Here is a 13,309-nt window from a genome sequence, read left to right as displayed (position 1 = left end):
TTAAATCCTTAACATGGCTCCATGTTATCATTTTATTCTTATACCATAATATCTACAAAATGAACTTAGTTGCTAAAATTGAACTATGAACTGAACAAGTTCATTTTAAAAATTCTGAACTGCATTTTGAAGTAGTTTGTGTAGAAAATGAATTTTCCCAACACTGGTCCAAAGTTACCCATTTCCAACCATTTTTTGTCTTTCTACCTTCTGCCTTTCTTTTTCCTCCTCTGGCTAGCTCACACAAGAGAGTTTTCATCTGGGAGGGAAGCTGGAACAGATGAAGACCCTGAAACAGCTCAGGCAAGCCGCCAGGGGTCTGCACCACGTCGTGGTCAAACGTGACCAGAAGAAAACGTTCTCCAGTCCTGCCTTGCTGTTTGTCCCCAAGGATGAGGCACAACGAGGCCATGAACACATCCGAGTACGGAGACTCAGGCGTGTTCCCGTCTCCTCCATCGAGTGCTTCCCGATGCCATTCATTCGCCAGCCCCAAAGCTTTGCGAGTCAGGACGAGCACCGCTCGGCCTCCCAGGTTCTTCACGTGAAGCAGCTGGGAGTGAAGCCATGGAAGGGGCCCCAGCTTGACCTGCTCCATCCTGCTCCACTGGTCCACAGACACACTGAAGCCCTGACTCTTGAGAAAAGAGCCCAAGCCACAAACCTCGGAGACGCCGTTGTGTACATCTGGCGGACTCAGGAGGACTATGTGACCTTTTCTGCCAACTTAAAAAAAAAATGAAATAAATAAAGCCAAAAAGATTGAATGCAATCTAGAAATGTAAAAGATAATATGATCGCTTACTCTGCATACATCCTCTTTGGAAAGATCGGCTTGCCAATTCTGTGAAATAAGATGAATAATAATCAGCCACATACTTTGAAAAAATTACAATATTAAAAGCATAGCTTGAACCTACTCTTGACAAAGTTATGGAGAAGACACAACATGAGTGCTGTCAAAGTGATCACCAACAAACCAGCCACAGCCAGCAGATTCCAGCGCCACCTGGCCGCTGCAATGACAACAGCAAAAAGAATAAAAGGGAAATCTGCATATTTCATATTCCTGCCTTAATTAATGTATGCAAACTTACTTTGACGATAGCAGAACGGTCCCAGGTGAAGGTCCCCTTTCTTTAAATGGACCTGTGCACAAAAGTTTAAACTAACCATACAGAAAAACCCCATAGCTAATTCAATTCAGATCAAAAAAAAAAAAGAATGCTTGGGAATGCTTGAGAAAATTCTTTACCATCACACATGGTGACAGCTGCAGATTGATGTCTTCAAAGACACCTAATTTCACCTGCAGAGACACGATTTTTAAAACTAGGGTTAGGGTTTCAAACTAGGGTTTAGGGTTGGATTACAATTGGGTTTTAGTCAAATGTTTTGAAATAGATTCAAAACCGAGGTTCAATTGTATACACATTCACATACACATGGATAGACAGACATCAAAACATACAAGAATATATGTAAGGCGATATCTTACCCATTGGTTCTTCCTGTTTTGCTCCCATGTTGTGTTCTCCAGCTGCTGCCGAAAGCCTTCAATCTCAGTGCACTGGTGGCCCCCATTCCACCCACAGGGCCACACTTCCCCCTCCAGCCTACAGGGGGCAGACAAGTTCCACAGCAGCATCTGCCCCTTGTCGTTCATTCGACCTTGACCCACAGAGACGGTCAGGTTCTGCCATACGTTCTTCTGAAGGAACCCTGATGGTGAGGTCCAAAATTAAAGATACATTTTATTTCCACTATTCACTATGATGGTCCGATTTTGAGGTGAGGTTTTTTTACCTGTTTTTTTAAAGGGGCAGGTCAGAGAGCGTCTCGGCTTGTCGTCGTCATCATCCCAAACCTGCCAAGGCATAATTTATGTCACACATACAGAATAATTTGCCATTTATGGACATGTTTGAAATTAAAGTTGCAGTACCTGGAGACACAAGCAGGGGGTCACAGAGTACAGTGGGATGGTTTTACGCTTCCAAATCTAAAAGAACACATAATATCAGAAATCAACCATCCATTCATGCATGCATCCATAAATAAACAATGGCAATATTTTTAACACACAGTCTGTTGTGCAACGCTGACCTGGCATCTTCCATCTTCTTCATACTGGAGGCACACTTGGGTCCTTCTGGCAAAATTCAGCTCCACTTGATTTCTTTTCTGGTTAATTACACTGCTGACTGTGGGCACTGGAAGGAGGAGTTCATTGTTTATTTTCCTGCAAACAATTTCAAGTTGAACATACGTATATGCGCTCACTCACCGTAACACTCTTTGATGGATATCTGCAGGTTTTGGGAGCAAACTGCAGAAAGGTGAGATGAGTCAGCGTCATAAAAATGTTGTGGGCAAGTTTAACATGTAGTTCAAACCTTCATTGAGAGAAGGAGCCAATACTTCTCCAATGGGATGCATCTCTTTGGAAGGATAAACGTACACAATACTGCCGAAGGTAACTCCATATGGATTCGTAATCACCAAGGATACCTACAGAAAAGGGAAATACTATGACCACACTCTGCACTTATTGGGACTATTATTAAAGCATTTAAAAAATGAAAAAAAAGAAACAAAAAATACCATATTTTACATTTGCAACTTTTTGTTTTGTAGGATTGACTGTGAAGGCCACTTTCTTGCATGCTGGAAAAGTCGGTGGCGTTTTGTAACATAACGTCACGGATGCTGCTGCAGAGTGAGAAGAACGACAAAAGTAATGCAATCATTCTAAAAACAAATTAAAAAAATATATAATCTCTTGAAGTCGATTGCCACCTATTGACATTGTTGCCATCCCTGCGGCCATTTCAGTGTCAGAACTTGACTGGAGCCTTTTCGCCACGTCTTCAGTCACATGGATGGCGAGTTCAGCTTCAATCATCAGACAAAACTTGCACGGCGCCGTGTCCTTGCAGCAAAGCTCCACTTTCGCTGTCACCTTCCGGACATCCGCTGCATCACTCTCCAGGATGCCGAGGGGCAACTCAGCCGCCACTGTGCACTCAGAGAGACCCTAAATGAGTCCACAAACCACAAATAATAATAAAATCACTTTTTGTTCAACTAAACACGACAAATTACACGCTCAATTAGTGAGTAAATAAAAGCAAGATCATTTTTATCACTACATGATAATTACGACTGTCAGCTTGTCTACACAACAGTGAGTCACTCTCATTGTTTATGTAATATAGTTTTTCTTCAGATGTCCTTGTTAACATAAGCCACCAATTTCTTAGTTGTAAAAATGTACCGACATACAATGAACGCAGAAAATACATCAGTGATAGGTGAACCACAATATAGCGGGGGATATATACTTTTGTGACGTTTGTTTTTGGTGGCGTTCTGTCAGAGTTCTCGAGTATAAAATATGTGCCTTGGCTAAATAAAGTTTAGATAACACTAGCGGACAATATGAGTGAGAAAAAAATCAAAAAGCTTACCTGTGAGCATGTGACTTCCGAGTCGTCATATTCCACCCACCCACAGGCCGTGTTATGAAAAGCCAGCAAAAAACAACAAGCAGGCCAACGAAAAAGAAACATTTTGTCAGAGTCAGCATGAAGAGCTAAATATTTTTCTTTCCATGTGTGCGCTGGGAGTGTCACTCGTTGTTTTCCACTGCGTGACTTGAGATCGGAGACTAACAAACTGGCTCTGAGTCAATACAAGCTCGATCTGCTTGGTTTCACTTCCATCTGGGGAAAAGGGTCACACAAAAACTGACAGGTAAGGAATTTGCTGTCTATTTTGCGCTCCAGTTCAGAAAAAGAATAGACAAAGTCAACGAGCACAAGTTTTTGTAGATCCAGCAGTTTAGATCAGAGTTGTGGATACTAACACATTTGAAAATATATAGAAAGTAAAAAAAAAAAAAAGAAGGTTATTTACCCTTTTGTAATCCGTGACAAATAATCAGCGTCCGCATTTGATTTGTCGTGGGAAAAAACTGGAACGCAAGAGAACTCACACCCTCTCTGCCTTTTTTTTTTTTTTTTTAACTGTAAGTGGTTCAAAGTCCATGTTTATGATGCATAGCGCAGCTCCACCTTTGCAAGCATCAATAGCGCCTCCTTGAAATCTTGGCAACATAATCGTCTTGATTAGGCAATGGGATTTCAGTCTTAGTTGAAGAACTTGTTCATCGTGTTTTTACGTCATGATTCTTTTTTACGAGACAAACCCTCGGAGAAAATTGCTCGGGACTGGTTGGAGCACATCTTGTTGCATGTACAGTATAGCTCACCTGAAAGTGGTGAACGATTCGTTCAAAAGAACGAATCCTTTCAGTGAACGAGAGTAAACAAATCACTTCCTAAAATTCAGGGGGGGGGGGTCCCAAGTTAATTTGAATGACGTCACAAATCAAACAACCAATCAGAAAGTGGGGGTGGGGCAGGGTGTGGGACTTTTCACTTTCCGTGAAGCTTTGACCATGATTTTTGATTATTTGATTTATGACAAAAAAAAAAAAGGTTCAGGTTGAACGATTCGTTTAAACGAATCTTTTGAGTGAACTGATTCTAAACATTCAGTTCACTTAAAAGAACTGGAATGCACATCACTATCATGCGATGTTTGGATGCGTAGAATTCAAATAATCTCTCGATTTTATTGCATCAGTATGGTGAAGAATTGAACTGCAAACGCATCCAAAATGAAAAACCATGTCACGAGTCTAGCAGAGTTAATGCTTATGACCTTGAGTTCGGTCTATTCGCTTGAGCTGCTCCATTAAACTATATAGTGTACGTACCTTCCAAGCTTTTCCATGATAAAATATTTTCTTGGTGCCACCGGGATTTAAACTCAGGTCGCTGGGGCGAGAGTCCAGAGGACTAACCCCTACTTTATGGAACCCTCATTGAGCAGCTCAAAGTCAGCATTAAGTCTGCTACACTCGCGACATGGTTTTTCATTTTGGATGCGTTTGCAGTTCAATTCTTCACCATACTGATGGAATAGAATCGAGAGGTTATTTGAATTCTACGCTCGTCACGTCTGCATGAGCGCTATAGTATGGTCGTCGTTATGTTTCATTATCATCTTTAATGTCTGCAGGCGCAAAGCATTAAATGTCGGTAATGACGCTGTAGGGTAACGTTGTAAATGTATATCTTTTATGCAGTTTTGACCTTTTTGTCAACATGCACATTACATTTGAGGTCATTATTTATTCCTGAATACTATAAATTGTTTGAGATTGAAAGTGACAACCAAATTGGCTAAAATGGTCTGGAGCCACTTGCACTTACATGTGTGTTAAAAAAAAAAAAAAAAAAAAAAAACCTCCATGCGCACTCTTCTCTGTTAGAACTTGCTTACCTTAAAGCATCCAAACATCGCATGACCGCTGATGCTGAGCTCCCATCAGGCAATGATAACATTGTTTTTTGTCTGGTGTATTGCTTAGTTGTGTGTTATTGAAGTTTAAAAAAAAAAAAAAAAAAAAAAACGGATCAGTGTGTGTCTGTGTGTGTGTGTGTGGGGGGGGTGGCGATTCGTTGAACGATTCGTTTGAACGAATCTTTTGAGTGAACTGATTCTAAAGATTGTGTTCACTTAAAAGAACTGGAGTACACATCACTACCTGAAAGGAAGTCGATTTTGGAACCAGGGTCACAGTTTGAATGTTGTTTCAGGTAAAAAAAAAAAAAAAAAAAATCTGACAGTGTAATGATGAGGCGTGTATCATTCCATTCTGAAAATTTGCATATTGTCCCGCCTAGTTCTTCTTCCACCCACATTCCAAAAGCACGATTTATTCACCAGTCATTTATACTGTTTAAATGACCCATAATTAAAAAAAGACTACACCCCGTGTGACATTCAAGTCACTTTCACATCTGCGATTGTTCAATTAACTGAAACTGGGCATCAATGTTTGACCTGATTTGACTAACTGCTATTGTATTTGTTGATTATAGTGTCATATGTTACATAGTTATAAATGATGTTAAATAGAAGTAAAAATGAATGTGTCACTAGAGCACTCATAATTGTTTAATCATACAAATATAAATGATGTATATGAATTATCTATAATAATGATCTAAATGGGATTATTGCAACAAAAACTTGATTAATCAGAATATTTGAAAGAAAGAGCATGAAATCCAGGGTTTATTGTTTCTGATATTAAGAATGTATGCTTGTCACTCAGCCATAATTCTCATGAAACATATCTGGAAGACTGGCTCTTGATTAAATAGATTGGACAGTGAAATCGCTGAGCTGTGATTGTAGCGCTGACGCAGCAGGCGTGAGCCAGCAGGGCATTATCACAGCCGGGGAAAAACTGTAGTCAGCAGCCGTGGTTCTAGGAAACAAAAACATTGGTAGAGCACACACTGACTGTAAGCCTTTAACAAAATTACAAATATATTATGTAAAAATGATCGTTACCTGGAAACTCTGACTTCCTGGTCTTTAATTTTAAGGTTTAGCATATGTGTCGACACGTCTTCATAAACTGCTGGCTTTTGTGCTGAAAAGAATAAGAGGAATCAATGAACTAGCAGAACATAAACTCATGCTCATCAAACATAAGCACACTCGAGGATAAAAGTAAACAACTAAGAATGTGGTTTCACAAGTTTGCATTTTCTTTTTGGTAAGCAAGAAACATTCACTACCTTGCCAGCATTTAAAGTCCCTCGGATTAACCCCGAATTAATCAAAAATATTCAAGTAGGCTGAACTTAGTTTTGATTTTTCTATCAGACACCTGAAGACTTTTAAGGTGGGCTAATTTTTTTTTTTAATCCTGTTCTAATTGTTTTGCTAGCTCAAAAACTTGCCATTTGAACAGAGAGTGTGTAAACTTTTGAAACTATATCAACAGTCGAGAAAAACCCACCTAAAATTCCTCCAGCGTTATCATCTGAAGGCCGCTGTCGTAAAACCGGCCAGAGGAATTCTTCCCCAGCGCTCCCATGATGCAAGATGATCAGGCGTGTTTCTCCAACTGTGATGTCAACTTCCAAGTTCCGTTTAATCACTGTCACACTATGAAAAGCATTTTTTTGACATCAAACATCAAATGCAAAGTTCAGTTCTGAATCAAGCGGCCATTTTCTTAAAGCAAAATCACCTTCCAAAAATCACCGTCTCCTCCTGTCCCGCCTGCCACGGTATCATCTGTTCAACTTGTCCATCATTAGCAGTGACGCCATACTTGTTAACAGTAATCGTAATGTCTGGATTGAAGTGGACAACTATTACGCGGAAGCCTCTTTTTCCATCGAGTGCACCGTTCACAGAGAGGCCTAGTGCAGAAGAGACGCACAACAACTTCATTTTTGATTTCTAATCAAAGGGAACATTCTGGCACGTTGGACCGACCTGTACTGGGGACGTGAAGGAGTCGAAGTGCAGTGGAAGCGGTGATATCAAAACACAGTGGAAGAGATTGATTCTCAGCCGACAACAAAAAGCGGATTTGAGGTTCAACAACTGTAAAAAAAAAAAAAAAAAAAAAAAAAAACCCAGACAATTAGACGTCGCGTTAAAGGACACAATTGTATCACGCTTACCAGGTGGTAATGTTCCAGAAAGGAAGGTCCGTCTGGGCAAATCAACTGCAACTACACACACAGTTTATGTTATCTCTTGTAAACATACAATTATGTATCTTAACTAATCCCTTTATTTTAAAACACCATCTTTTACTGGCACTTGATCACATCACGCTTACCAGTTGGTAATGTTCCAGTAAGGAAGGTCCGTCTGGGCAAATCAACTGCAACTACACACACAGTTTATGTTATCTCTTGTAAACATACAATTATGTATCTTAACTAATCCCTTTGTTTTAAAAAAACATCTTTTACTGGCACTTGATCACATCATTGATATCATGACACTTGCCTTCCTGTATTAAGTCATGTGAAATGTCTGTCATGGAATCCGGACGATGAAGATAACCTGGAGAGCAACAATCAAACTTGGAATGAAAGAAAACAATGACAAAAACAGTAAAAGGCAAATATATATTTTGAAAGAACAGTAGCCACAATATTAGGAACATCTCAGTCAATATGATGCAATACACCTCTAAACCATTGCAAATGATAACAAAACACATCATATGGTGCCTTGAAAATAGCAATAAATTAATTTGATGCATGCATTGGCCACTTGGGGGCAGTACATTGGTGTGAGACCGGTTAGTAAGTAATGTGCTAGTCTTAACCACTATTTTGGGTAAATAGTATTGTAATAAATATCACAAATATAATCTGTTTGAAATTGCTAAATGAGCTTTTAAGTCTTGTTAGTACTTCAGCAATCATTTGTTGTGACATCTTACCATGAAAATCTGGAGTACCTGTCAGAAAAACAAAAAAGGCAATTAATTCGCCTATATATATATATATATATATATATATATATATATATATATATATATATATATATATATATATATATATATATATATATATATATATATAATAAATGTAACTTATGTAAGTTAGTTCAGCAATCATTTGTTGTGACATCTTACCACGAAAATATGGAGTACCTGTCAGAAAACCAAAAAAGGCAATTAATTCATGTTTTTATATGCGTATATATATATATAATAAATGTAACTTTGTTCAGGTTTTTTAAAAACATGAGAAAACACACGGAGAACATGTTGTCTTGTCATTTGTTGTGACATCTTACCATGAAGTCTTTTACCTGTCAGAAAAAAACAAAAAGAAATTAGTTCTTTTTTTTTTTTTAACGCAAGACGTCGTGTAAATGTTGTCATCATTAGTGCTCATGTCATACCACCTGGTAATCCGCTCCTGCCTGCCACAAAAAGTAGCAAAAAAAAATTATTCATATACCTAATGCTATAATATGGAAAATGATACTACTATTACTCATTCTTTGCAGAGGACAAAGCATATCTGAATTATGTTATACATATTATCAGTCAACATGTGTTTCTTCACCACTGCTGTTTAAATATCAATTTCTTAAAGGGTTATAAGGCTGCAACATATTGTTGATGCTTTTTGACACCTCCTTATATTTACCTGAAACAGGTCCGTGATGGACTGTAAAGACAGAAGACAATTTATTGAATGTGTTCTATTGTATTTTAATCCACGTAAATAATACTCACACATACTCACATTTTGTCATAGCGCCTCCTAAACCTGGACTGGCTCCGGCCAACCTAGGCAGAGAGCCTACGCCAGGGCTTCTCATTACTAAACTGGGGCTCTCGGGAGGCGGCGGACCTTCCTCGCTGGGTTTGTGAAGGACTTCCGTCTTCTCCTTTGTTGGCTTGGTGACCACCATGGATGTAAGCGGGGTGACAAAGTTGTACTTGAGTGACAACCTCAAGGTTTCATTCTTCATTCTCTCCTTTTCATCTCCTGAATACTGCAACCTATGATGACGATTGCGTGTGAGGATAACTCACAAGCAAAACATCTTTTTTTTTCTTTTTTTTGTTACAGCCCTATTAAAAAGTACTGACTCTTTCTCCAGGAGTTGTTTGACTGTCAGGTAGGCCCAAACCCTCTGGATATTGCTGTCCGTTGACTTTGTTGTGCTGTCCTTCTCAGAGAAAATGATACTTGTGTTTTTCTGCAGCATAAGATAGAATTTTGAGTCCAAGTTACTTTTAGACAACCACAGCTGACATGACACTCACTGAAATAGCCAGGACACGAGGGACGAAGGCGTCGATGTTGTTGTCGGTGAGCTGACCGGCCACCACGATCTCGGAACCGTTGTAATACTGACTGAAGTTGGTCCGGGTCAGATTGGCGCCACCGATATAGGTCATCACCACATCTGTCAAAAGAGGAGTGGCCACCTCGTCGTAGAATCCCTGTTGGAAAAGACACCTTCTCAGTCTTGGCCACAATCAAACACATTTTTAGTTTTATCATAGGACATTTTTAATATGGAGGATGCAGTTTGAAAAATGTACCTTCAGCTGCAAATCGGCATCAGCGTCAGGATAAATACGTCGCGCGGCACCGTTGTTCAGCAAAGACAGCTTCTCAAGAAAACTAAATTCAACATCAAAACCAAATCCAAGACAGTAGAGTGGGAATTTGTTTTGAATGGCCTCCATCACGTTGGAGTTTATAGAGTCCAGATTGGTGACACCTGCAGACAGGGCAGCAAAGACAAAAACAATTTTGTTTCAGAAAAAACAAATAAAAAATCAGACAATGTGAAATGACAATAATCAAACTAATTTTAGAGCATTTAAAAAACACACACATAATCTACACAAGTTTGTTATGTGATTTTAGTCAGGAAATTATAATATTGAACATCCTAATAACATATTTAAATTGAACACAAACAGTTGGCTCATCATGATTGCGTCATTTCCCGTGTACTAACCTGAGGTTGGATCTCCATCAGTGAGGAGTATGAGGATCGACGCTGAACCTTTCCTGGGATTCTCATTCAACATACGTGACCCATCCAACAACGCATCATTAATATTTGTACCTAAACGAGGCAAAACAACATCAACACAACATTTCTTTGAATACTTTGTGAATGCATTACACAGAAGTACACAGTGGTCAAAAAGAAAAAATGAAACTACCTCCTTGCTCTCTGATCTTCCTTGCGAATTCTTTGGCGCTTTTTACATGTTTTGAGTTGGCCTGAACAAGTTCACGCTTCCAGTAAGACACTCTGCTATCAAAAGTGATGAGACCAAAGAAATCGTCTTCGGCCAGGTCATTCAGGATATGGATTAACGCTGCGCGGGTCTGAAACAGTTTTGAATTTTTAATCGTTTGGTAGTTTTAGCCCACTGGAAAAAACAAACAAACTTAAAAGCCAGTACCTGTTCAATTTTCTTGCCGTGCATGGAACCACTTTTATCGATGACAAAGACAACGTTCTTTGGAATGCGAGGAAGCTCTGATGGCGCAAAATGATGGACAAAATATCCACTTGATGTCTGATGAAAACACAAAATTGAAAAACAATCTCTTGAAGTACGTGACATCATATGCACAAAACAGAACAGAACAGACATGACTTTCCAAGTTTTTGTTTTGTTGTGCAGGTATACCTAAGGAATTGTCTGGAAACTATATTCAATACTGATAGTTCCTTTTACCTTGACATCCCCCAGTGACCGGTTTCTGTTGACATCATAAACAATAACCAGATCTCCGTTCATACCCTCGTCTCCACAACTTTCACATGATTTCTGTTGCTCCACTGTCGGGTAGAAATTAACCGTAGCCTGCAAAAGTTCCATGCAAAAATCAGAAAACGAATAAAGCCGAACTGTGAAAAAAAAAAAGTCTCTTTTATTACAAGTTCTGTTCTAATGTAAACTATATCACTTATCCAATCAGCTAGAGCTTTTGTGCTAAAAAAAAATATTAAAAACTTTGAAAGTTTTATTTATCTATTTATTTATTTATTTTTATTTTTTTATTCATTTATCTTACCTGTTGGTCTGAATGTGTTTTGGTGATGGCGTCCGCCAGAGCGCCTGTGCTCAGTCCTCCTTTAACGTCGATGAAACTGATCCCTGCATTTTCTTGTATGTTCACATCCACCTGAAATTTGGGATAAAGAAATCGGACCAACGTGGCGATGTCAAATTATTGAACGTTTGAACAGGAGACACACACCTTGAAGTCTTTGACAGGCTGCATGGGTCGAGCGTGGATCAGCAGCTCGTACTTGCCGAGCGTGCGTTTGAGTAGTTCCTCGTACGTGAGTTCAAAGGTCACCTTTTTTAGAGGAGCCACCGTCACTGAGGTTTTAAACTCCTCGAGAGTCCTCCCAACTGAGCTGTGAAGGGTACACAAAAAACATTGAACCTGCCCTTTAATTATTTTCTGTAATGTTCAAAGTAGAGTTTAAAACTCGGGTTATGGTTTCAAACCAAAGTTAGAATTTTCAAGTAGGGTTTCAACTAGGGTTAGGATTTCAAATGAGGTTTAGGGTTTTGACTGTAGGTATCACTTTCAATAATCCTGTATTGTACCTGACGATGCCAGCACTTTCACCGCGGGACACGGCGTCACTGTACTGCTGCTGAGCCGCTTCTTTGGCCTTCACGACACCATCATACATCTGGCCGTCGATTAGCCTGGAGATGGTCAAGAACATTTCAAGGTCATTCCCTAATTTTTATGTTTCATTTGTTTCATTTGTTTAAATTTTATCATTGCTATTTTTCTCGTTTTGCTTGAATGACTTTGCTGTTACTGATGTTGTGCGCACTGTCACCACCTGAGGGCAGTATAACGCAGATATACATACTGTGGAAACTGCTCCTCAGTAAGCTGCAAAAGATTCTTCATTTTTCACAGATAAACAAATATATCGCATTAAGTCTTGTTTTATTATCTGCCTCATGTGTTGTGTCTCATTGTGTTCAACTACACGTTCAACTGCACCCACATCCTGAATTTGGTGATGAAGGCATTCTTGGGAATCCGGACATGGAACTCGATTTCTTGGGATTCATCCTTACGATTGACCACACGGCTGGTGATGATGGTGGTGGCGTAACGGCTGGTCACAGTACAGTTGATGTTAAAGTTGTAGATATCCCAGTCATTCTGTGAAAACAGTTAGGGAGGGAAAACAAGGCCTCATTGGTCTGCCGGTCAGCAGAGCAAAGATCAAATTGTTGTGGGACAACAAGAGTGGTGTGGTGAACATTAACTCTCATTGATTGAAGGGAAAACTCCCTAATTTCTTTTACTTTTCACCGAGTGTAGGCTGAAGCAATGACTTTATGTCCATACATTAGACAGCACGAGATACATAATAATTGTGTACACACGATAAAACGTCAACTGTGAAAAAATGCCTGTGAAATTTACAAAACAGTAAACAATAATAACAAGGTGGAGAAAATGCAAGTAAGACTTCATTTGCACCAATATTAAATTACCTTTTGCAAATGTGTACAAATCATCCTACCTTGGGTTGCGTGATGCCAAAAGCCAAAAGTAGCCCGAAGATGCTGACTTGCAGCGCAGTTCTCTCCATGGTGGCGCCAATCCGAGTGAAGCCAGGACATCCCAGAGCTGCCTCTTGTACTCAAACACAGCCACCGATGTGGTCAGCAGGGATGTGTACATAATGTCAAGCTAAAGGGCAAACTCCTCTCGCTCCCTGGTTCATTTCAAACAACTTCGGACCACTTCTCATCATTCTCACCAATTGCAAAAAATGTTAAAGCTCAATTTTCATCTAAAAATGTAAGAAAAGATGGTGGCGAGAAGATCAGTTCTAACCTGTTCTGCAAAAAAATAGAAAATAAAATTAAAGG

At 39.4% G+C, this 13,309-nt stretch overlaps 2 protein-coding genes and 1 long non-coding RNA gene across 14 annotated transcripts; 1 reads left to right on the top strand and 2 right to left on the bottom strand.

Annotated features, from left to right (window-relative positions):
* Positions 1–18: 18 nt before the first annotated feature.
* Positions 19–3,912, bottom strand: il17rc (interleukin 17 receptor C). Of its 4 annotated transcripts, none has more exons than XM_049733321.1 (14): positions 3,471–3,912; positions 2,800–3,037; positions 2,615–2,712; positions 2,397–2,511; positions 2,288–2,329; positions 2,107–2,213; positions 1,946–2,002; positions 1,807–1,867; positions 1,499–1,722; positions 1,256–1,309; positions 1,098–1,149; positions 921–1,016; positions 806–844; positions 19–726 (listed from the first exon to the last, which is right to left on the bottom strand). In XM_049733321.1, exons 1-14 carry the CDS (start codon positions 3,570–3,572, stop codon positions 101–103), a joined length of 1,911 nt encoding a protein of 636 aa, XP_049589278.1. In that variant the 5' UTR covers positions 3,573–3,912; the 3' UTR covers positions 19–100. The 4 variants fall into 4 exon arrangements, with proteins under 4 accessions (XP_049589278.1, XP_049589281.1, XP_049589282.1 ...); XM_049733324.1 differs by having other exon boundaries at positions 812–844; positions 3,471–3,614; XM_049733325.1 differs by having other exon boundaries at positions 815–844; positions 3,471–3,614.
* Positions 3,609–11,314, top strand: LOC125977140 (uncharacterized). Of its 3 annotated transcripts, XR_007484553.2 has the most exons (4): positions 3,609–3,756; positions 9,168–9,370; positions 9,486–9,534; positions 10,411–11,314. It is a non-coding gene; the product is annotated as an uncharacterized lncRNA (long non-coding RNA). The 3 variants fall into 3 exon arrangements; XR_007484555.2 differs by having other exon boundaries at positions 9,168–9,328; positions 9,486–11,314; XR_011087744.1 differs by having other exon boundaries at positions 9,486–11,314.
* On the bottom strand, positions 6,122–13,172 carry LOC125977094 (inter-alpha-trypsin inhibitor heavy chain H3-like). Of its 7 annotated transcripts, none has more exons than XM_049733304.2 (26): positions 12,958–13,172; positions 12,430–12,590; positions 12,011–12,115; positions 11,652–11,814; positions 11,466–11,576; positions 11,126–11,254; positions 10,847–10,963; positions 10,601–10,769; positions 10,390–10,500; positions 9,965–10,146; positions 9,683–9,862; positions 9,506–9,615; positions 9,156–9,415; positions 9,057–9,077; positions 8,806–8,826; positions 8,659–8,712; positions 8,534–8,551; positions 8,339–8,356; positions 7,897–7,953; positions 7,724–7,774; positions 7,563–7,613; positions 7,372–7,482; positions 7,121–7,295; positions 6,887–7,035; positions 6,433–6,514; positions 6,122–6,346 (listed from the first exon to the last, which is right to left on the bottom strand). In XM_049733304.2, exons 1-26 carry the CDS (start codon positions 13,024–13,026, stop codon positions 6,232–6,234), a joined length of 2,790 nt encoding a protein of 929 aa, XP_049589261.1. In that variant the 5' UTR covers positions 13,027–13,172; the 3' UTR covers positions 6,122–6,231. The 7 variants fall into 7 exon arrangements, with proteins under 7 accessions (XP_049589261.1, XP_049589262.1, XP_049589264.1 ...); XM_049733305.2 differs by having other exon boundaries at positions 8,809–8,826; XM_049733307.2 differs by having other exon boundaries at positions 8,698–8,712; positions 12,958–13,169.
* Between the last annotated feature and the right edge of the window lie 137 nt (positions 13,173–13,309).

This window comes from Syngnathus scovelli, chromosome 11 (assembly GCF_024217435.2).
Source record: "Syngnathus scovelli strain Florida chromosome 11, RoL_Ssco_1.2, whole genome shotgun sequence".
Classification (NCBI taxonomy): Eukaryota; Metazoa; Chordata; class Actinopteri; order Syngnathiformes; family Syngnathidae; genus Syngnathus; species Syngnathus scovelli.
The sequence above is the reverse complement of the archived record's forward strand: the minus strand, read 5'-3'. Positions and strand labels throughout refer to the sequence as shown.

What these genes read in the sequence shown, in the direction of transcription:
- il17rc (XM_049733321.1), bottom strand. Translation starts at nt 3,572, where the DNA reads ATGTTTCTTTTTCGTTGGCCTGCTTGTTGTTTTTTGCTGGCTTTTCAT. An exon ending in GATGGCAACAATGTCAATAG is followed by an intron (nt 2,713 to 2,799) that starts GTGGCAATCGAC and finishes CTCACTCTGCAG; the next exon opens with CAGCATCCGTGACGTTATGT. An exon ending in CAAAACAAAAAGTTGCAAAT is followed by an intron (nt 2,512 to 2,614) that starts GTAAAATATGGT and finishes CCTTTTCTGTAG; the next exon opens with GTATCCTTGGTGATTACGAA.
- LOC125977094 (XM_049733304.2), bottom strand. Translation starts at nt 13,026, where the DNA reads ATGGAGAGAACTGCGCTGCAAGTCAGCATCTTCGGGCTACTTTTGGCT. An exon ending in CTCGTGTCCTGGCTATTTCA is followed by an intron (nt 9,616 to 9,682) that starts GTGAGTGTCATG and finishes CTTATGCTGCAG; the next exon opens with AAAAACACAAGTATCATTTT. An exon ending in TACTGGAACATTACCAACTG is followed by an intron (nt 7,614 to 7,723) that starts GTAAGCGTGATG and finishes CTGTGTGTGTAG; the next exon opens with TTGCAGTTGATTTGCCCAGA.